A 23,084-nucleotide genomic window follows, 5' to 3' on the forward strand; every position below is an offset into this window, starting at 1 on the left:
AGTTGTTTCTTTAAAGTTTGGTGAGGGTGATATCTGGGTGGTTTTTGTTTTATTTTGCAAACAAATCCTTTGTTACTTCTGCTGTGACAAATAAAGAATTGTCTTTCTGTCACTGCCTGTTTCTTTTTGAACTCGTCTTCATGGAGTTACCGTTACATTCAGCTTATTTCACTTCTATTTGTTTAGGTTATTTGTAAACCAGGGATTTTAAGCCACTGAAAATAACTTCTCAGCTTCATGTCAAACTACTACGTAGAGAATCCCTGGCCTAGTTAGTGAGAAAGAGCAGAACCCACAAAGCGAGGGCTGGCATAGGCCTACAACTCCAAAGTGCATGTTTTTTCTGAGATGTCTTCCGCCTTCTGCAGTTTTTGCATCCTTGCTCTTTTGTTTTCGATGAAGTGAAGCACAGAGAGGATGAGGAAAGATTTTGGAATTGAATAATAACGGCACTGTTTCAAAATTAAGGTAAGATCTCAAACTAGATCATGAAATCGAGTTTTATATTGTAAACTGCAATTGTTGGATTTAACGGGACCATTTTAAAATATCTTTTTCTCTGTCGTCCAAACTTAACATAACGGATGAACCACATTAGTAAAATCTGTTTATTTAACACTTTCTAAGTTGCTATTGTGTGTCCTTATGTCTCTATAATCAAACCACAGTTTGTTTAAAAACTGAAGTGTAGGCGCCTAGATTAATCGTTAAGAAGAAAAATATGCGTACCCATGTGCAGAAGCCTCAAGTCTATATATAGAGGTTGATCTGATTTTAAAGTCGAACGATTCTTATCTCAATTTTGACTATTATTCGACCAGTGAGGCGAAATATATTAATATGTCAGACGAGAGCTTTTCAGATGTATAGTTATTCAAATGATATATACCATTTATCTGGGCAGGTTGTAATCGTTTTTTCTATTCAAAATAACTAAAATATAAAGACATGATTTGTGACTTTAAAATCAGTATTTAAGCTTGCTGAAATAAATTCTTAAACCTTTCAAATTTGTGAAACAGCAGTGGAAACAGACTGAGGGATTTGGGTCAGAAATGTTATGAGAATCATTATTTATTTACTATTATTTGTTTGTCTTCTTAGTAAGAAAACTGCACATTTATTTTCTGACAAAGTTCTTATTTGTGATGTACCATCAGACCAGATTTGGTCTGCAGCGAAGCATCTTTACATGCATTATTGAGCGTGTTAATTAAATGCAAAAGAGCCGAAAACACATGCTGGAATTTTCCAAGTGACATTAGTTTTTTTATGCAAGTCTACGAAGTTTTACATTTTTGATACAAGAGATAGAGAGAGGAAGGAAGTAGAGAGCTAGCTCGGTGGTTAGGGATCACATGTTTTTTGGTCAAGTGCTTGTCTCAAACAGAAGCTGTGTGTTGTGTATCTTTCACACCATGAACCACTGCATTATATGTGTTTTTCCTTAAATACTTTTGTCTTGACTGAAATGCACATTTGTGTTACTTTTTCCACTTAGATCCAACTTTCAAAATGAAGACAATCGTGTGGTTTGTGTTTGGTGAGTTAAAATACTTCTACTAAAAATCATTGTAATTAGTTCTTCAAAAATAAAGGGTTAATGAGTGGCCGGTAACATAGATCCAAATATGTCCCTTTATGTTTTTGAGACTCTTCGTCTTCCTGGGGAAATAACTGCATCTGTGTTTTACTCCCTGATTTAACCTGATAAATTGCCCTTAAACTTCATATTCACTCTACGAATCTCCAATGCAAAGTAATAACATATGTTATACAATAACATCAGTTTGTTCTTGTCTAAATACGCAGAGTTTGAGGTATCCTCCTGTGAATATATATCATACCCAGTGAAATGTGCTTCATGAATCTGATCTTCTCTCTTCAGTGCTTGGTGCACTTTCTGCTGCCGGCAAAGTGATCCTCACAAATCTAGGGCAGAAGGCTACCTTGGAGTGTGGGGTCAACGCCTTCAATGACCGCCTGGTGTGGCATCGTGGAGATGACCTGATACATAGTATTCCTAAGAACGGCTTCCCTCTCAGAGGTACAGACAGACTTGAGACAGCTCTTTTGAAAAAACAAACAATTGAAATTACCTGTAGCAAAATATATTGCGTTAAGAACGTCACTGTTGTTAATTACACGAAATGTATGTTCTGCTTTAGGGGCAGTTGATATTGTCGGAAGGTCAACAGTGAAGCGGGATACAAAGCTAGAGATCTCTGCAGTGAAGAAAGAAGATGCCGGAAAGTTCATTTGCACTGCAGATGGGAGCCGTCACGAACACATACTTCTTGTGGTCTCAGGTGAGCAGAAGACACAAAAAAAAAAATCGAATTGTTACAATGAAAAAAAAGGAAGGTCATGTTAAATACATCTTCTTTTTTGATTCTCATTTTATTGTGTAAAATAAAAATCCTCCCCATTTATACTCGCAGTTCAAATATTTTAAAATCCATAATTATTTGAAAAAAGTCTTTGAAGTGAGTAAACAAAGAGAAGTCAAATTAAATAAAGTTTTCAAACAACTGTTTATTAATCAGAATTATTTCCAGCCATTTTACAAAACGAATATAGTAACTTTTGAAGAATTAATTTTAAAAGAAATGTGGGCATTTCATTCAAAAGATGATGTAAACACACACACACACACACACACATAATATAATTTTAATATATGTTAAATGCCTTTAAGGGGTATTCCAGCAATTTACGATTGCATCTTTATAAACATTGGGGGATTTAAAACAGACATATTTAAGAAAAGGTTTGGTCAAAATCAAAGCAGCAAAATCTGAAATATCCTGATTCTAGTCCCTAAAATGGCTCAAGGTCTAAAAACACTGGGTCCCACATTACCCATAATACAACTTGAGAACGTTTTTCACTAGACCCTCCCTGCCTGGTAAACTACATCTTTAAAACATAGACCTCCTGTTGAAAGGGTTATTTCTTCAAACCTATTAAAACAGCTATTTGTGCAGACAATGTGACACATTTTCATTCAACTCGTAATATCATGTCATAAGGGTGTGTCACGTTCCCAATGATTTGGAGGAAGCCCTTAGTCCAACATGGCCTCTGCTCTCTCTTTGTGGTTCTCACCGTATCCTCTCCCCCGTCTGTTCTCCCTCTCTGTGTCAGTCTGGGCCACACCCTCCGGTGAGCTCCTGCTGGACAGCGTAGCCACGCTCCACTGTCAGGTAAAAGGTCTGGACCAAGACCCTTCAGTGCAGTGGAAGACACCAGATGGAAGTCCACACTCGGGGTCACTCAAATCTGTAACCCGCTCTGATGCAGGGACCTGGAAGTGTATGTTCTCCCATGACGGGGGGACGTACGATCGGAGCCTAACCATCAAAGTTCAAGGTATACTGGCTTTTACCAAAGTCTTTGCATATGGTTTCAAACACGACAAAACCTATGTGTGTCTACTTATGTGGCCACAAGCAAGATGTGCTGTGTTTTTACTTTCAGAACCAGCTACACCATCCTCTTCCCAAAGCTCCAATGACGTCCTTAAACCAACCTGCCCCAACTGTGAGTACCGCTCGTGTTCGTTTGGGTAAACTCTCTATGAGCACACATTAACAAAAGTGACTCTTCACTTGACGTGTCATTGACTCCTCGCTTTTTGCAATGGTCTGTTTTCATGGCTCAACCAGGCGTCACCCACCAGGCGTCAATCACTGCTGCTCTGCTGCTGGGGCTCAGCTGGTGGGTGTGGGTTGCAGTTGGAGTAGGCTGCCTGGTTGTGGTTCTCCTAATGGTCTTTGTCATTGTCCTGTGCAAGAGGATCAAAAGAAAGAAGGTCAGTAATGAAAATCATCCAGGGAATCTTCACATGCTGCTTTGTAGATTGGAATTAGTAGGTGGGACGAAGGAGGATGGGCTACTGAGGCAAACAAAACTACTTATAATTTGATTTTTTCTTTTTTCGGCTACAGAGAAAATTTCAAACGATGAAGAATGGACGACAGCCGCTGAAGCCAAAGAAGTACTGCCAGTGTGACTGGTAAATGTTCTTAACAGGCTTCTATCTAGTAAAGAAATGACTTTATCCCCTCTCCGGTTATATCTATTCACTTTACAGATGCTTTCTAATAGACTCTATTCACTTTATATTAATGACTGTTTGACCTTCATTCTCACTGTGCCTTTTACCAAGTGCTTCATTATAGTGTCGTAATTAGTGTGAAAACTTCTCTTCTTTCCTCTCTTTATCGCAGCCCAGCAGCTGCAGCAAAACCGCAGCAAGGACGCCGGAGAGAGAAGCCATCAGCTCCCCCTCTGCAACCCCTGCTAATGCTGTGACATGAAAGACAGATCGAAGAAAGGAAAGACAGACATGAAGAAAGAGAGAGAGAGAGAGAGGAAGGGAAAGTGAGGAATAGATAAAGATAAAGAGAGAGCGAATGAAAGAGAACGCGTCATGAATGTAAATTGCCTTTTGAATGCTCAAGATGGAAATAAAAATCAAATGTAATGATGTGGGCACTTTGAGCTTTTTCACCAAATATAACCAGTGAACTGAATGCAAATGGGCTCCTCCACTGGGAGTACAGCAACAGCCTGTGCTTATTTGTGTCATGTATGCCTCATGTGAACATGTGAAGAATATCTTTGAATACAGAATTGTCAACTTCTAATGTGCTCTCTGTTGAAAAAATTAATTTAGCAGATTTCGAAATACTTTCTTACTTGTGTTTCTGTGTATTTGGTAGATGTTAATACTTTGTTTTTTTTCAGTGGGTTGTAAATGAAAAATTAGAGTACTGTATTGAAGTTGTATGTTTTTTTTTGCCTCAGACAATAAACTAAGGATACCCAAAAGCAAATTTGAAAAAATATTTTTTTATCCACATACACATATAAGAGACGGGGAGGCTTCTTTCTGTAAGATGAAATCACAATGCGCATTGTTTCCTGTGAGTGCGTTTAGGTAAATTCAAAACAGTGCAGGGAAGGCCGCCAGTAACAATACAAACTATCTTTTAAAGCGGTAATCATTGACAGGATGTGTATATTTAATGGCTATTTCAAGAAAAAAAGCCAACCATGAGCCCAAAAGGGCTTTAAAAAAATATAAATGCTAAAGATTATAACTTTTATCTTGTTCAACATAATATCAAACAATATCTTGACAATTTTATGCTATTGAATATGCTTTGCCTGCATTAGTTCAGAAGCTCTGAATTCCCCACAACTGGTGCAGAAACAATGCAGGTGTTGACACCAGTGCAGCGCTTAACGTAACAAAACACAGTAAACACCTGTTACACACACTAACACAAGACCACCAACGACATACATTCATACATACCAACATACATACATACATACATGCACACATACATACATAAAAACATACATTAATACATACATACATACAGTACATACATTAATGCGTACATACATACAGTACATACAAAATATATGATGCCTTATATGAGTTAAGGAATTCTGGTATTTTGCAACATAAGTATTCTTTCCAAAACATCTACATTGCTTACATAGTGTGTGTGTGTGTGTGTGTGTGTGTGTGTGTGTGTGTGTGTGTGAGAGAGAGAGACTATGTAAACCCTCATTTTTGTAATCCTAAACAGAAAGGATGGGATCATCGTGGTGACTTCCTGTGTGTGAGTGTGAGAGTGTGTGTGTGTGAGTGTGTGTGTGAGTGAAAGAGTGCAGTGCATACAGTCTACCAAATGTCAGAGCTCAACTCATCGCTGCACTGAGAACATCACATGTGAGTACTTCTAAACATACTCTATATATACACTCAGTATTCTACTTGTTTTGAATGCTGATTTAAGGGATATTGTTACTCGAAACAGATGCATAATTCAGCATTGCAACATGTTTGTCCATAAGGGAAGAAATTGTTTCTATATACAAATACTGGCGAACGCTGCCAGAGATGCACTCTCGTTGACAGAAGCGAAGGGCACTGAGGGGCAAAGCTGTGGCACTCAAACCTGGTCTCATCCACAACATACTGATTGTTTTGAGTTGTCTTGGCCTTGGTTTGGTTTCCTCCGTCTTGTTCGTAATTTGCCTCAAACTGACACAAATGATCTCGAATAATTACAACAAAACACAGAGCCAGAATATCTCCAGTACTCTGGCTGAATGTCTCGTGATAATAATCTAATAGAAACACAGATGACTTGGATCGAGGAAAACAAGGCTGAATGATTTGCTTGTTTTATCACTAGCCTTTAATAATTGTTTTAATGTGTTAGCCGCGATGTGTTTGCTGCACCTTGATGATCCTCTTTGTGTTGTGATGCTCCTGAGGAAGGATTTCAAAATCTCAACTCAGAAACGCCTAAAATAGAATTCTTTGTTATTCGGTTTCTTGAAGTGTAAAGTTCAGAACTTATGCAATAACGGTGGCAACATTTTCTTGATTTTGCAATCAATGGGGCGCTGTACGCAAGTGTTACACAAACTAATGTTTATGGAAAAAATCCCTGGACATATTGAAAGTATTAAACAAGGAGATAGTAAATGTTTACTCTACATCGTGTTCCTGTTGGTGTCAGCTGTTGCTACGGGGTGCAACTTTGAGGCCTTCAAACTGTCAAACATGAACATTGATTTTTGCAGCTTTAAAACTTTTAAAGCTTTTTCATTAAAAAAGACATTTGAAATAATTCACTGTATTTCAGAAGCTGTTACTGACATACTAAGTCTTTCTAATAGGAAGAATTACACTTTATTTACATGATATATATCTTCTGAGGAGTGATCTGATTGAACAAATAGCTTCCAATGTGCCTTCAATAATTCCTTATGAAATGCGGTTAAACTGTTGACATTTATGTGCTTGTCGCAGTCCACGTGCTTAATGTAGCATACCTGTGTAATGGTAAAATATATTTACGACTATGTGTCCGTAAAACCGTAACTGGTTCCCAGTTCCCACCTGGCAGAAACTAAATAATGAGCAGGTCAAGACAGCCTGTGTCAAAAGACCTGTACTTCCCTATGTATCATTTATCTGAGGAGTGGACCGCTGTACGTATAAAACGATGTGGTGTCTGATACTTCGTCGAAGCATTCACACAGTCTTCTGAATACGTAGCTGTTGGGTTTTCTTCCCTCTTGCAAGAGAATAAACGGACAAAGACAAACTTGAACTTGATTTGTGAACAAAAACTTTCTTCTCCCGATTAACATAGAAATCTTCCACGACACCTGCTATATATATATATATATATATATATATATATATATATATATATATATGTAATGTGACTCACTTAACAGGAGGCACAAGAGGTGCAGGTGTTTTAAATAATTGTACCTTAAAACAAAAGTTTTATCCAATCTGAACACTGAAGAAAAAATAAAGCCTTACGTATTTAGAGTCCATGTTTGGTGAAGACTTACCGTAACAATTTTCCAAATTCTGTCATGTCCTGTTAGTCAAGTAATCTGAAATAAAACTAATATATGTTTTGAAATATATTTTGCAAACACTAATACTGTAATTCAGTCCTGGAGGTATTTTGAAGCATGAAAAGACTAAATATTTGGTGCAAGTATCCCGAAGACGGCAGTCTGTATTTCATCAACATATGAATCACATGATTTGTTTCTTATTTTAGGACCATGAACACAGAGAATGTTAAAGATAATATCAACCTAAACATTATTCAGGACATTCAAAAATCTAATCTAACATGATTTCAGAAAAACACATTATTCTTCTATTAGCCAGCAGCTGTAAGACGTGAACAGGCTCGGCACAGAGATGGTCAGTTTACCTTGTGTATAAATTGATAAATGCACTTTCACATTTTGTACATTTTTATGTAATGTTCCTTTGTAGTGTTGGCCAGCGACGGCCATTAACCCTTTGCGTTTCAACCTTTTTCCTCACATTGACATATTTTGTGTTTTGGTATTGTTGTTACGTGTGTCGACCGATTGTTTGTGTCTTTGTATTTGTAAACCTGCTTGCCTTCGAATTTCTCTTTGAGGGACAAAGGAAGTATTTTGAATTGAATTAACCGGAATATAATTAAAGCTAATACGCTTCACACGTTTTACCCAGGTGATTAATGCTAACTGTTTCGTAGCATTAAAGGCCACAAGAGAGATCTGCTAACCTCTTCTGTGTTAGTCCATTCTGTATTCACGACCACCAAAACTACACACCCATCAGTTTAGAAGAAGTCACCCAAGGCGACTCACATTATGTACTATTCTGTGCTGTCCATACGGAGGACATGTTGTTTGTGACTATTTTGTTTTGTGTGCACATTTCAGTTTATTCAAAGTTTATTGTTGTGTTGGCTCGTTCTTCCCGCACATCTGATTTCAAATTAAGGAATAAGATTCAAAAGTGTATGCTCTTATATCTCTCATACATTTATACTTTTTTTTTTTCAGTGGACCCAAAATGTATTTACGTATTAATTAAAAAACAACAACAACCTATATAGAGTTTTCATATTCAATATTTGGTTGCAGGTTTGTAGTTTGAAGTCTGTGACCGACAGATATCAGCAGGTATTTTACCCGGTGTTGTTCTGAAGGACCTGTAATGCAGTGATCTTCATGCCTTGCTTGTTTTGGGGGCTTTCATCATCAGCTTGGTTTCCTGTAAACAGATGCGTCGGTCAATAAAATGACCATGTTTGGTCATAGGAAACTATTTCTTCAGAACCATTGTTTGGCTGCATTGTCCCAAAATTCAAGGTACTATGTACAACAAACACTCAATAACATCTTCAAACAGAGACGAGGCTTGAAGTCAGCTCTTTACCCGTCGTTGTTTGTATTTGTGTGCCGGAGTACAGAGCCAAAATAATGAAAGGGTGTTATGGACTACATTGTACATAGTAACAGAAACAAGTCATGAAGTCTTTTCTCCCTCTCAGAGCGGCGAGGGGCTTGTCAACATACATATTTAGCTGCTCAATGTGCATTTCATTGTCTCTTCTGTAGGCGATTACTAAGCTGTGTTTCCCTCACTCTGTTATGAAAATATAACGTCTTTGGGGGTGTTTTCATATGAGACAACAGGATTCCCTTTTCATGGCTATTACTCAGTCCTCTTTCTCATCGTCTGTCTTACACAAATGAACACACACACACACACACATACACGATCATTCAAAGCGAAACTGATATTTCTGAACCAGTGTGTGTCCCTCCCTCTTGTATTTCCATTTGGGCCATCATTCCAGCAGGAGCATGTATCCAGTACCTGAGAAAATCATGATATACAGTATATAAAGTGTACCTATTGGTTAAACAAAGCCATGCAAACACCTGGCATAAGTTTGCGTCATATTATGTTGAATGCCAGTCAGCAGCATTTGATGGCCGCAAAACAGGTGCAGCAGTCAGCATGTTGAAATGTGAGTTTTCAGAGCACCAGGAGAGCAGCTAACATACAGTCACCTGGACACCAACCACAGGTGCAAACTGCACTCTTTATTTTTAGACAATCCACAATCCTTAAATTGAAAATGATCACCTGGTAGGTGATTTACCATTCTGTAAACTCCCCTCACGTTTAGCTTCGGTTGCACGCAGGTCTCAGATGTCAACGCAGCTTCTGATAAGTGGAGTCGGTGTTTAAATAACTGCTACTTTGTGATCGACCACTGATCGGTCTCAGATTGAATTTACACATTTGTCTAGTTTGTCGTTTCACTTGTAACAAGAAGGCAGTTGAGTGAGGCCTCTTCAGCGTTGCAAATGTGTGTAAACTTGTGCGCAACTTTAATGTTAAACTGCCAAGCAAGACGATGTTTCCCAGAAGGCCAACGACAAAGTGCATTGAACCAGGAAATGAAACATAATGGTTGAACTAAATGCTTAACTAAAGCTTTTACTGTGAGGTAGATGTGTGCACTTGTGTATGTCCGACACTGAGCGTGGAGCGGTTAGATGGAATACACTGCAACTGTCTGTGTTGTGACATTATTGCTGTGTGGATATGAATAATAATCTGTTTCTTTTCTCATTTATGCGCCATGGACTGTGCTTGTCATGTAGAACACATTTCAGAGAAATATGACGATAAATAATGGGATTCCTGATCTATATTAAGGCTACTGCATTGATGTAGCGCCGCAGCTTCTATGTAGCAGTTGTGTGATTTATTACTATAAACCCTTGTTGTCTACCACAGTACATAACATGTTCTACTTATGTACTGTATTAAGTGAGTGTTTTTGCTCAAAATAATACAAATACTACTCTGTGCAAATACATTTGGGGGGTGTTTTTGTCTTTGCTTGATAGTTGACGGTGTCGAGATGGACAGATAACGTGGTGTGACGTCATGTAATGTCGGCTTGGATTGAAACAAGACGTGGCGGTTATTTGATGCGGCTTAACCGTTGACTTATTGGAGTGCCGGAGCAAATGCATTAAAATATCAAAAATGGTGCATTTACGTTAATTTTAGAGCATTTCTTTACTGAAAATGCAGCATAATATTGTAGTAAATGCATGAAACCTGAATGTACTGTGGTGCATCAGTAAAGAAACGTTCATAGATGCTTTGATATTGGAAATTGGGGGTTGGCAGGCAAACTATTTTAATGAGAGATATCTTACAACAGGGTTCACTTTTTAATTTGTGCTTTGTATCAATAACCCCATTTAACAACTCCTACCTTCCATGCACAGCTCACCCGTTAATAGAGATGTCTAATGCTGACAGTAATTGGATGAATAATAAGGTCAAGCTGATTATTTACAGGAATAGTCACTTTAACTGCAGAAACAGTTGTTGCTGCATGTATGTATGTACTGTATGTAGGCGCTGTAGGAGCAGGTTTTCCATGAGATAACCAACGTCATCGTTTTACTTCCGAAAATCAGCTTTATGTTATCGACAACTTTACAGTAACAGTTTGCACTTGCAAACTATGATGCATTTTTCCGATGACAAAAATAATTCAGTTGGAACTTCTTAGAAATATTACACAAACATGACTTGACATTACCACAACATGACAGTCCTGCCAGATATAACAAAAATAGCTTATTTTTCCATTCTGATGAAACAATGCAGCTGCCCACAAACAATACAGCAACACACGAAAATAAGCATCGATGTGTACGAATGATGTAGTGAGTGGGAGAGACATCTATTGTTTCACAAATCTGAAGTTTCAAAGAAGCTTGAATGAAGTTCCCCCACATGATGAAACACGTTTTCAGTCATTGAGCAGAATGTCACTTGTTTCTGATTCTCAACTTCTTTTCCACTGACATTTTGTTTATTTCTGAAACATCAGAGCAGTCACATGCGGCGCAAACTCGGTACCTTCCCGTATATACGCAGGGCTTCAGACAGCCTACAGTGTTTTGGTTACGTGCCTCGGGTGAAAGAGCACACCATTCGTCTGACTCGAAATGGTTATAAAACACACAAAGTCACACAAAGAAAATAGAGATTGCATGGTGAGGGAAATCCTCAGAGGGAGTGAATGGAGGGTGAGGAAACGTAGAGATATATATGAAATAAGTGAATCACCCCTTCCTTCTTCCTTGTGGCCCACACTTATAGTCTTTTTCTCTTTCAGTAATGAAACGATGTGGGCCACACGCCCTCGTTAGCTGTGACTAATGAGGGAGTCCTCACTTTCAGGTGTTTTCCACCGAAATTACAGTTCAAAAACAGATATGTATCCACTGAGAAAGCCTCAAATTTGAACCTTTTCTGTACTCCACATTTATGTCCAGGTGCTCCGTAAGTGAATATGCGAGGCCCTAGAAGTAAATGTTTCTGTACGGCGGCCATAACTTGAAGGGCTTCGTTCTAAGGAGCAAACAAAAGGCTTGTTTCATTTCGAGCTCAGAGGCAACAGAAGCAGGTGTGAGCCCTTCATGAAGGCAGTACAGAGGCAGGCAGACAAACCTCAGAGAGACACATGAGACGTGTGTGAGATGTTTGCTTTGTCCTTGTTGTGGTTCATGTTTCTAAACCACCTCAGCAGTGTGTTTCTGCAGCTCCAGTCCCTTAATGAATCCTGCAGCTGTGAGGACGAATTTATATTTGTTAGGATGCCTAAAAATCAATGTGTCAATGTGGTACAATAAAAAATGACACTGAAATGTATCTTAAACCTTGACACCTTCAAACTATCTGTATTGTTCTCTTACTTCTTCCACATTAAGTGCATCATTTTGCAAACTTTCTTTTGTGATTTGATGTGTTAATAAACATATTTATTAGTGGTTGTATAAAACATTGGAGGATTTTTTCCTCTCAGTATTCAACTCCGGTCGGTGCAGTTGTAAAGCGATATCTTAACAGTAACAGTCTTTGCAGTTTTGTGCATTACTTCAGTAAGGAGCCCAATAAACTGGAAGAGACAAACTCAGACAACAAACAGAAAGCCACAGATGTTATATTACTGCTGTATCGAGTGCAGACGAGACTACAGAAGTGGAGATAAGCACAAGCAGATGTTTGGCTCCCGCACAGGTGTACATTTACCCAAAAAGTACGACAAGAACTACTTGTCATGCAGAGTGTAATCTGAATTTCTCACTGGCTGACGGGCAATCGTTTTTCTTCATGTCACGAAAATACATACAAATATATCATGAAAGCACGACTATATTTTGTAAGTATTTATTTAGGGACAAATATTGCTTATCACAGAGCTGAAACCTGCACTTTGCATTTATAGGTTTGTTTGTTAAAACCCTGGCTGCTCTCATTTGCTTTGTTAATTCTGATTGTTTTGCATATTATCATTGAATTCTAATTCATCGGAACAGAAAACAAGAATTAGATTAGATGAAAACATTTAGTCGGAACTGTTAATCTCTTCCAGCTGTGCGGACCGTTTGGCAGGATCCTGTTCAAACCTTTATTTAAATTCCAGTCAGATTCTTTTTTACTATCAAACATTCAAACATGGCATGCTGGAGTACGAGGAAATGTGTCTGAAATCATGCACATAAAGTTTGGTGCTGACAGTGTTTTGCATTTGAATGTTTGACGTGTGATACATCATCAATGGAACAAGACAATACAGCTTATATGTCAAGTTATCAAACAGTGATGGAAAAATACATTTCTTTGGTTGGTGATCAGTGTTTTCAAATACGTAAGAGCAGTTTGACTATTTTGACAAAAGACATCATGTTCCATGGCTAGCAAAGTCTTTCTGTTTGTCAGACGGAAGACAAATCACCCGCTAGAATTTATACAACTTTTACTTCCATTTATCTCATGAATCTGAAGACTAAAAACACAACAGCGTGTTCCCGTGTATTAGAAGATATCTAAAGACGTTATCAATGTTAAAGTGATTGAATAACGAACATTTTTATGAGAAATAAGATTGCTGGTAGGTCAGAGTGTGAAAAATGACACAGGGAGAACACAGTTGACCTTACAGACGAGACGATGAAAGGTGTATTTTTTAGGATTTGAACTCTCCTCATATATTTATTGTGTTTTATATGTATATTAAACTCACATGATCACATTTCTCCGTACAGCCCTCCCAGCGAGATAATTTCCCGCAAACTATCTTTTTTCCCCTCGCAGCACTTTATCTGACTCTTTCTTTTTTTAGGAACTGTCTCATTTTTAATTTGCATTTTCAGCTGCTTTTGTGAAGATTGGTTGAGCGCTCCATGGCTTGAATTCTGATAAACTAATTATGTATCTAAATCAGCACAATTATATGACATGGGGAGAATCAACTGAGCAATTATAATAAATTAGGCCGTAAGCCGCCGATGTGCTATTTAGAACATGCTAAAGATAGATAATGAGTCCCTGGAGACCGTTATCAGGCAGCAACTCAAATAACACATTTAGCCAATTAAGATTATTTGTTTGTTTTTCTGTTGGAGAGATTAAAAAGTAAAAAGGAACAAAGAATATCATGAATACATAAGACGATTATATGGCACCATTACACTGCCCAAATGATATCAAGTATTATATGATATAATACAAAGCATACATTTTTAACACATTAAGGGATTAGCTTCTGCTGTCTACTGTCTTGAGAGCGCTTGCCCTCTTCCTCTGTAACAACCAATCAAAGATCATTATTCTGATTCTGGCTGTCGTTGATGACTGTGTTTTCTTTCCAGACCAATCGGTGATGAGGGAGGTGCAACGCCACTTAAAAAGAGAGTTTGTTTGATAAATATTCAACTTTTCCACCCGACTCCGGATCACAGAACACAGAGGGACATTCAGCACTCGACAACAGATGTGAGTATACTGTAATTAAAAATAATGTTTTACTAAATATGCATGTACTTCAAAATATCAAAGCATTTACTGCTGTACATACCAAATATTAGTGCAATCTCTTTTTCTGTTACCTGATACTAATTATTAATTATGAACCTGATAGATCTCCGCGTGCCCAGCGGGGCCGAAATAGCAAACAGAGTTTTATATATTCATCTAATTACAAAAAACAAGATGTATTCATCAAACGCACAAATACCGATCATCTTAATAAAAAGGAAAGAAATATTAGAATATTAAACACGAAAATCATAAACAACAAACATCATAAAAACAGATTTCTATAAAATTGTCAGTACACTTCAAATAATTTTTTGTTGTATTTGTTGCATTTCTTCTTTCTTGCTTCATGCTTTGTTGAAATTCACAAAATAGTAAAACAATAGACACCACAAAGTGAAATACCGCTATACACACAATTTACAGATCAGAGACGTAAAGTATCAGTGCATTTAATTCATATGGACCTTTAAAGAATACGTTTAAAAGTCATTTTAATATGACAATCTGAACCAAATATGTTGAGATGCCTTTAACGGTGATTTGTGTACCACTGATTATTCAGTCCGACAATTATTTTCCTGCTCGTAAACTATATCTGTATATAATTCATTAAGAAGTAAAGTTTCAAAAAGATGTTAAATTCAGTTCAGTGAAAAGCAGATGCACTTTAATCGATGAATTACATTGTGATGTCCTTTTTCTGCTCGCTCTCTTCACCTCCCCACGGTGTTTGGCCCTCCTCCCCCCTCCTCTCCCCTCCCCTCCCCTCCCCCTCCATCTCTGCTTGTTGTTGAAGCTCCTTCCTGACGACACTCATGACCATCTTGGTTTCTGGGTTTCAGCTCCACAGGTGCTGCGACTTTGAACGTCTGTTTATCATCGATATCGCTCTGTCTCCGCTCTCTTCTTTTACTTACTGTCTTACAAACCCAGATGTGAGTTATAATAAATAATGCAACATCATTTATTAAATCTCATACATCTCTCTCGTCACATGTTGACACTCCTTCTTTTATAGATACATTTGAAACACATAAACCATTTGCTTTGAGTCATGTCTCCTTGACACACTTCACCTCAGATTTGAATGTTTATTGTTGCTTTTCTTGAGGTAAGGGACTCAGACGGATGATCGTAACATGTTTAAAGCATAAACAGACTTTTATCAACGTCTGTGCAGTAAAAGATACTTTGTATCTTTCATACATTTTAAATATTCATCCTGATACTTTTATGTCGAAGGCCATAACTCATTTTCACGGGTCATTGCGGATCGTTTGTGAAGAGATTTTTTTGCTTCTAATGGAGAGACAAAGAAACTTTTGAAGAGATTTTTTGGGCATTTCATGCATTTACTGGATAGCTTTCAGAAGAGAGATGACAGGAAACAATGGGAGCAGGAGGAGGAATGACATGCAACAAAGGTCTCTGGCCGGACGCAAACTTGGGACATTGCGTTCATGGCTGGCGCCTTGACCCCGTGACCTCCAGGGATATTTTATACCACAACAATATTTGTCAACACCCAATATGAAAACTGTTAAGGAAATGCATAATTGAAAAGTGTTGCAATGCATTAAGAGAGAAAAAATACACCAATGGAAATTATTTTTCTCATTCTTATTATATATCATTTTGTGAGTTTTTGAAATTTTAGACAAGTGAGAAGCCAGCGCTCATCGTGTCTACTCACTTATATGCATTATTTCATCTTGAGGCAAAACACCTAATAAACATGAATATGTAGTGTTCCAATCTGCATGGATTTTGATATTAGATTAATTTAATTTGGTCTGTGCGGCTACATTCACAGTCCATCAATAAAATGTAGATTGATTTTGATCTTCGGGGGTTTAATTCAAAATTAAATCTAATTCATATGTTCACATGTGTTTTATTTCAAAGGGTCAAATCAATATAGAAGCAACATTAAAATAAAATATGTTTTTTGCACAATCATATACTGTACAAACCATAGAGATGAAAAAGTGGAGGAGGAGAAAGAGAGAGAGGGAGAAGCATCTACCTTTGAACCACAGTCTAGGTGTGCCGCTGGGGCTGTGGTCTCTTTTCTCTTCTCTTTTTAAGCGTGAAGAGATCCGTCTTTCGTGGAACAGGGGAGGAAGAGAGGGGGTGTGAGAGGCAGAGAGGGAGGATTGGGATAAGAATCTGCACCTGAACTAAATCAAGGCCCACCACAACCCAACGTACGCTCTGTCTCTCTTCCCTCCGACATTTGTTTCTTCTCATTCAGAAACCCACCACAGGCCGCCCACTCTCAACTCTGTTAACTCGTTTTCTTTTATCCCCTCAAATCTCTCTAAATCTGAGACCACCACAAACCAAACTTTGCTTCCTGCTGAATGATTTCTCTTTGCAGGAAATGTTCATACATAAGTAATAAGACATAGTAAGGTAGTAGTAAAGTATGTATCTACAAGATTAATTTACTTTTCAAGTATTTCTTTCCAAATCTGTCAATAACTTGGTTCACACTGAGGGCTCTGATGCTTATTCTATTTATCTTTAATTCATCTTGATTCATGCTTTGGTCTTCTCTGATCTTTACCATTGCAATGCTCTTTTAATTGGACTAGAAATCAAGAAATCTGCAAAAGAGAGCAGATCACATCCATTTAAACGTCTTTACAACAGCACTGCACTTCTATTAAAATCAATTTAAGCATTCATCAATAGTTGTATTACATTTTTGTTATGTAGTTTAAACTACTGTGAATTTGAAAGTTGCAATACAAGTAAAGTGAATTATTATTATCATCGTACAGAATCTATAAAAATATGTTTTCTATTTTTCAGACGTGTGACTAAAATGAGGAATGTAATTCAATCCGTCGTGCTCCTCCTGGCTGCTGTGCTCAGGTCTAAAACAGGTGAGACACACTGACTGCAGATGATTTTATTTGTTTCACTTGAGGATAGTTTGGTTTTGTGCAGCAACAAATAACATCCTTCTCACTCTCTTAGGGGCAGTAGAGGTAATATATGCTCAGGTGGGAGAGACGGCTACCCTTAAGTCTCCTGGGGATATTAATCAAAACGAGTACGTGTACTGGTATTTTGAAAAAGAGGATGGCCTTCAGCTTGCCTGGCGCAATAACATGCGCGGATCGTCGACCACTTCAGGTGAACGGTGCATTAAGCTATTCGCAGATATAATGAAACAAATAAAGGTACTTTTGACAGTAACAATAATTTAATTCCCCCCTTGCAGATGAACCCTGGACAAACAGGCTGTCCTTGTCTGACACCTCACTGATCATCAAAGACATCCAACAAAATGACTTTGGGACTTTTCTCTTGAAACGCACCGGTGACCATCACTTAGCTACATATAAACTGCTCAAAGTCACCGGTAAGAGTTAGAATACAGTGACATGATCACTTCAGTCAACCTGCTACATTTTCATTTGAAAGGACTGTTGTACTTTTTGACATTAGTACTTTAAGTAGTTGTCATGGGCAGATATATTTCATAAAATCTAGTGTATGATTTTATAAAATGTGTTCTGTAAAGTAAGTGTAATTTGAATGTTTTCCATGTTTTCATGCTGTGGGTTTCACTTGTCAAGCTCTACAATCTTTTGTCTTTTCAAAACCCAGTGGACAAACTCATCAACATGGTAGTCAAGCTAAGCAACAAGGCCGTTCTCTTACTTAAGAACCTTTTGGGAGGTTTTTACCAAAATGCTCCTGTATTTCTATTTTTTTTAAATATGTTTACTTGATGGAAATGTACTGCCACATAGCAGTCAAAATATTAAATTACCTACCACATTAAGAAAAAAGTCAAACCTTTTATAATTTTCATCATTTCCATTCTGTTTCCTAGTGAGTGTGAACCCACCCTCTCCTCTGCTGCCTGGGGACTCACTGTCTCTGTCCTGCAATGCACAGACTCTTCCGGGTCTCAAGGGCCCAGAGATACAGTGGCTGAATCCCTCGGGAGGGAAAGATGAAAAAAGTCAAGGATCACTTACTGTGAGAGCCACAAGCCAAGAAAATGGCCAGTGGACTTGTGTTGTGACATATGATAAGAAAGAGAACAAGGCCATAGTTTCTGTTACGGTTTTGGGTAAGTTACTGTGTATGAGCATGTATGCATTTGTTTTACAGTAGTGTACCCTCAGCCTGAAGATAACTTTGCTATTATCTCTCTTTTCCTTCCTATTTAGACCTCTCCCCAGCTCCTTTACATCCTCAATATACGTCTAAATCCTGCCCTCTCACCATCCCTTGTTCCCTACCTGCTCACATCTCCTGGGATCAACTCAAAGCCAAAGACATCCAAGATGTCCGCTGGCACTTTGTCCCTGAATCAGGCTTGATTCCACAGAGTCTCTTCTCCCTCTCTCTGGAGGATCCACTGACCTGGAAGGCAAACCAAGACAGAGGACTGCGCCCTGTAACAGACCCTAAAAAAAAAGATCTGTCTTTGACCAGAAATCGAGGGACAGAAGAAGACAAAGGAGATTATGTGTGCGCCCTGGTATTTAAAAATGGTGTGACTGTGAACAGGACTGTGCACGTAAAGGTGCTGCAAAGTAAGTCAAAATAAATTGATTTGTAGCTTAGCTCTGTGTTGAACTCACATCCGTCATATGATTTTTTATTTTTTTTGCTTGTTCTTTTGTTATCGCAGTGTCGTCATTTATCTTCTTGATTTCCAGTTTCTTTTTTCCTTCTTAATTGTCATTCAGAAGTTGGAGACATTTCTCTGCCTCCTCGCTGCTTCTGCTCTGTTGTACCGTGCAAGTGTTTTCATCTCTCTGCTGCAGAGTTTATTTGGAAGTGTCCCTGGTGTGACATTTTTAATTCAGTGGCTAATACACTTGTCTAGCTCCACTTATTTTTATAGAGTATACCAAGCTTTCCCTCCACCATTAGAGTGTGATAACACAATGAATTTTAATTGGACTCTGTGATCTTAGGATTTATGGTGTAAAACTAAAATTGCTCATTTTTATCTGAGTTATTATTTAACCAGGAACACTGAAACAAGTCCACCAATCTGATTTCAAGAAAGGGGGCTATCTTGCAAATATGGGTCCCCAGATTTTCTCTTGAACCCCCAAGTTTTACTAAATCCCTCTAGAGTCCTGCTGCAACTTTTGTGGTTCTCTCCAACTTTGCCCCCCCCCTGGAATCACTACCAAGCGTCCACCAAACAACATTGAATGTGTCTTTGTTTATTAAATATGGTGCTGTGACTGAATGGTTGTGCGCGTTTCACATTGATGCCGTCATGTTTTGCTTTGTTTCTGTTCTTATTTGAAAAAAGTGTTTTTTCCCCCTAAGTTTGGCAGGTTTGGCTGGCACACTGCAGCAACAGATGCTCAGTCAGATTCAGATGGGAAGGAAAAATGTAGAGGGAAGGAGAGCACATGATTCATCCAGCCTGCCAAATCTTCTCATGCTCGTGATATTTTTCTCTCTCTCTTTCTGCACTTCTCTCTTTCTGTCTCTTCAGTCATCTCCTCTCCAGGAACAGAGTTAATTTCTGGCCAGCAGCTCAACCTGACTTGCAGCCTCGACCATCCGCTGCCATCTGACCTGCAACTGAAATGGTTTCCCCCCAAACAATCGTCCCTGTCGTCTCTGACATCTGACCATCACCTCGCCCATCTCACCATCCCGGAAGTGGTGACAGGAGATGGCGGAAAGTGGAGATGTGAGCTGTGGCAGAGCAACGCACTGCTGACATCGGCTGAGATAACGCTGAAAATTGGTGAGGGCAGGAAGTGAGAAGAGAGCAGGAAATGTGACACGGGCATGACCTTGTGGCCACAATCTCTTTTGAGACAGAATCTTGGCTTCATATGAAGTGCTCTGTGTACTGTATACTGTTTGATGCCTCTCTGTTTCTGTTGTACACAGAACCCAAAATGAGTTTGTGGATGCTGGTGGTCATATGTAGTGTCACAGTCATCGTAATCCTCCTGCTCATCCTGGCATTCATCCTCTACCGACGCAGACAAGTACAGTTAAACCATTCCTATTCCTTTCTGTTCGATCACACTGGCGTATTAATGTGGCATTAAGAGTTATGTCTCTCTCTCTGCTGATGACAATAGCAGAAGATGACACACCTCAGGCGCCGACTCTGCAAATGCAAGACGTACGTAACAACTATTTCCTGGACTCGTGAAATTACTCAAGACACACATTCACAGTCATCAGCACTGAAACATTTAGCCACAAGGTGTTTTATGAAGAAAATAAACATTAATCAAATCAACATCTGCACTTTGCTTTTTGTGGCTCTGTGTCTCTTTCCATAACTCAAAAAGAAACCTGTGACTTTTTTTGTGTTTCAGCCCCAAACCCAAAGGATTCTACAGAACATAATATCTCACACAGGGACATTTTCAAGAGGACATCAAAAACAATTGAATTTCCGTCCAGATAAGATGGATTTTTCTGTCACATCCACTAAGCTGTGAAACTCTGTTGGGTGTGTTAGTGAGGGTCAGGAAGTTTAAAAAAAAGTTAATTTCAAAGACTGGTTTATCACAAAAATATATTTCACATGTCGCTACATATCAGCCATTACTGGATTGTTTTTATATTTGTAATGTAACAGAATTGCCGTATTCTTCTTTTAATCATCATTTTAACATTATTGTTTGTGATCATTGCTTTTGATAATTGTTTATGTTATGCTACATGTTATTCACATTGTTTCTAGATATCTTTTCTATGAAGCTCTATTATAATAATGCACTGATAGGCTTGGTTACTTTCTTTTACACATATTAAGAAATATATTAAAATGAGCATTTGTTGATACTAAATAAACAAAACAGGAACTTTATTTAGATAATTGTTTATTTGTCGATCAAATTGCAAAGTAGTTTTCCAATCGGATCTTCTATTTTTTAGGAATAGGCCTTATTTAGGCAACAAATCTATCGACACAAATGTTGCAGAGGCAATCATGGTCCCCAGAGGATGAATCATACTGACTTGGCCGACCCCCTGACTAATGGACAGTAAGGACAGTATTCTTAGTGCCTACAATATATCTTCTTATTATGAGAAGAGTGTTTTATTTGCTTTTAATCGTTTCATACACACAGGGTTTTAATAAGTTTTGAGCTGTCCACCCATTTCCAGTCTCCTTCATTGTCAATGTCAGACAGTCCGATCCAGTAGTATGTGTACATCCCTCCGATCCTTTTGCCTTCTTGTTCCAATGCATCCTAAAAAGGTATGGCATCCAAATGTATTGTAAATATTTTGTGACATCAACACATCTATTAAAATAAAGAGAACAAAACATACAGGGAAACTCTTACATGCTGTTCTTTGGTGGTCACGATGGCAAGATGGCAAGATGGGCGCCTATCTCTGTACACTTATTTGTACTATTGAAATAGTCATCCCTATCAGTGCTGAGGAAGAGGCATTGATCCTCTACGTGAAGCCAACCTTCAGGGCACACGGTGCAGTTCATCGCTGTGGGAGAGTGCATGTACAAACAAACAAAAAAAAGAAACATGCAGAATACATGTGGGATTGTCCACATCCATCTACCGGAGCCTGAAAGAGGAAAGTGCAGTACCTGGAGCTGAGCAGCTGGTTGCCAGGTTGGATAATCGGCAACAATAATCAGCTTCAGAGAGGACACCTCTTGAGTGTCTGCAGCTTGAGAGGAGGCTCCCGAAACCAACAGCCCGATGAGAACATAGAGGACACCGTGGCCTCTGATGCTCAGGGTGCCTAATGACACCAAAAGCATTCTACAACATTGGTGTACATGCAGATCCACATATATGTGCACACAGGGGCGTAAATATAATCAGTAAATATCATCAGTGTAGGCAGTGCTGTTGCACGGTAGAGCAGGCCCCTCCGGAGGAACCAGGCCCTTGCGAGTGATTAAGATTGCCACCTCAGAAATACGCCTCTTCAAAGGAGGATACAGTAGCAAAGCTCCCTAATCTGGATTCCTTTCCTACTTTGCACCGGGCCCGTCATAACTACCGTATGCCACTGGTGCACATTGTCTAAGGGTGTCACAAACTTTGGCTTCCTCTCTCTGCTCTCTGGGTATTCCATAGAGCAGGAGACAGAAAGTACAGATTGGAGAAATCTACCAGACAGACTGGAAAGTATATGATGACCAGAACATGTAAACTCAGATGGTGCAATATCTTGTGGCCAAACCCCATTGATGACCCGCCATATTGGATCAGATAAACACACATTTCATGATGGAACTCTGGCATACGGGTTGGGGTTTATTTTCCATAACGTGAGCAAAGACAAATACGTTCTTTAAAAATTGGCAAAGATGGAGATGTAAAAAGTACGACTCAGCAGTAGTCAACGCAGTGTGTGGCCATGTGTTTGTGTGTTGAGAGTTATTTGTATTCTCTTCGTTAGTAGAGCAGCTGCAACAATATCACCTCTACACCACACACACACACACACACACACACACACCAGATGCCCACTCTGTTGCTTCAACACACTGTCAACATGTTTATGGTTTTTTTTTGGTATATGTCCCATTTATAATTTTTTTCTTGGCACCTAATTCCTACAGCCATTGTCAGCTATTCTTCTTCATGAGAAAAGATTCTCATGAATCTGTGGACTTTCTACTTGATTCAGAGCTTGGCTTTATTTTCCTTGCAACACACACAGGACAAACACACACACACACACACACACACACACACACACACACACACACACACACGCACACAGGACAAACACACAGCTCCCAGCTGCTTTCCCGTTACAACCTTGTCACAGTTCCAATTCTCTTTTTTAAATTAATGTCAGG

The 23,084-nt window shown here is 38.7% G+C and overlaps 2 protein-coding genes and 1 pseudogene across 5 annotated transcripts; 2 read left to right on the top strand and 1 right to left on the bottom strand.

Moving 5' to 3' along the window:
- The first annotated feature begins 211 nt into the window (after positions 1-211).
- Positions 212-4,928, top strand: LOC116386512 (T-cell surface glycoprotein CD4-like). Its single transcript, XM_031852807.1, has 9 exons — positions 212-468; positions 1,502-1,543; positions 1,889-2,047; positions 2,169-2,309; positions 3,148-3,372; positions 3,481-3,543; positions 3,669-3,814; positions 3,951-4,018; positions 4,233-4,928. The coding sequence occupies exons 2-9, from the start codon at positions 1,516-1,518 to the stop codon at positions 4,315-4,317; spliced, it is 915 nt and encodes a 304-aa protein (XP_031708667.1). The 5' UTR covers positions 212-468; positions 1,502-1,515; the 3' UTR covers positions 4,318-4,928.
- A 796-nt stretch (positions 4,929-5,724) lies between these two features.
- On the top strand, positions 5,725-20,986 carry LOC116386483 (T-cell surface glycoprotein CD4-like). 4 transcript variants are annotated; one of them, XM_031852756.1, is made up of 11 exons: positions 5,725-5,752; positions 14,104-14,227; positions 17,090-17,163; positions 17,258-17,416; positions 17,505-17,645; positions 18,123-18,365; positions 18,466-18,834; positions 19,761-20,018; positions 20,168-20,268; positions 20,365-20,408; positions 20,608-20,986. In XM_031852756.1, the coding sequence occupies exons 3-11, from the start codon at positions 17,103-17,105 to the stop codon at positions 20,636-20,638; spliced, it is 1,407 nt and encodes a 468-aa protein (XP_031708616.1). In that variant the 5' UTR covers positions 5,725-5,752; positions 14,104-14,227; positions 17,090-17,102; the 3' UTR covers positions 20,639-20,986. The 4 variants fall into 4 exon arrangements, with proteins under 4 accessions (XP_031708616.1, XP_031708617.1, XP_031708614.1 ...); XM_031852757.1 differs by having other exon boundaries at positions 20,368-20,408; XM_031852754.1 differs by lacking the exon at positions 20,608-20,986 and having other exon boundaries at positions 20,365-20,600.
- A 371-nt stretch (positions 20,987-21,357) lies between these two features.
- LOC116386673 (CD209 antigen-like protein E) lies at positions 21,358-22,031 on the bottom strand (annotated as a pseudogene).
- Between the last annotated feature and the right edge of the window lie 1,053 nt (positions 22,032-23,084).

This window comes from Anarrhichthys ocellatus, unplaced genomic scaffold (assembly GCF_004355925.1).
Source record: "Anarrhichthys ocellatus isolate YVR2014 unplaced genomic scaffold, GSC_Weel_1.0 scaffold13, whole genome shotgun sequence".
Lineage (NCBI taxonomy): Eukaryota > Metazoa > Chordata > Actinopteri > Perciformes > Anarhichadidae > Anarrhichthys > Anarrhichthys ocellatus.

Coding starts and splice junctions, on each gene's coding strand:
- LOC116386512 (XM_031852807.1), top strand. CDS start 1,516: ATGAAGACAATCGTGTGGTTTGTGTTTG. Junction 1,544..1,888: donor AATCGTGTGGTTTGTGTTTG/GTGAGTTAAAAT, acceptor TTCTCTCTTCAG/TGCTTGGTGCACTTTCTGCT. Junction 3,373..3,480: donor CCTAACCATCAAAGTTCAAG/GTATACTGGCTT, acceptor TTTTACTTTCAG/AACCAGCTACACCATCCTCT.
- LOC116386483 (XM_031852754.1), top strand. CDS start 17,103: ATGAGGAATGTAATTCAATCCGTCGTGCTCCTCCTGGCTGCTGTGCTC. Junction 17,417..17,504: donor CGGATCGTCGACCACTTCAG/GTGAACGGTGCA, acceptor CCCCCCTTGCAG/ATGAACCCTGGACAAACAGG. Junction 18,366..18,465: donor AGTTTCTGTTACGGTTTTGG/GTAAGTTACTGT, acceptor CTTCCTATTTAG/ACCTCTCCCCAGCTCCTTTA.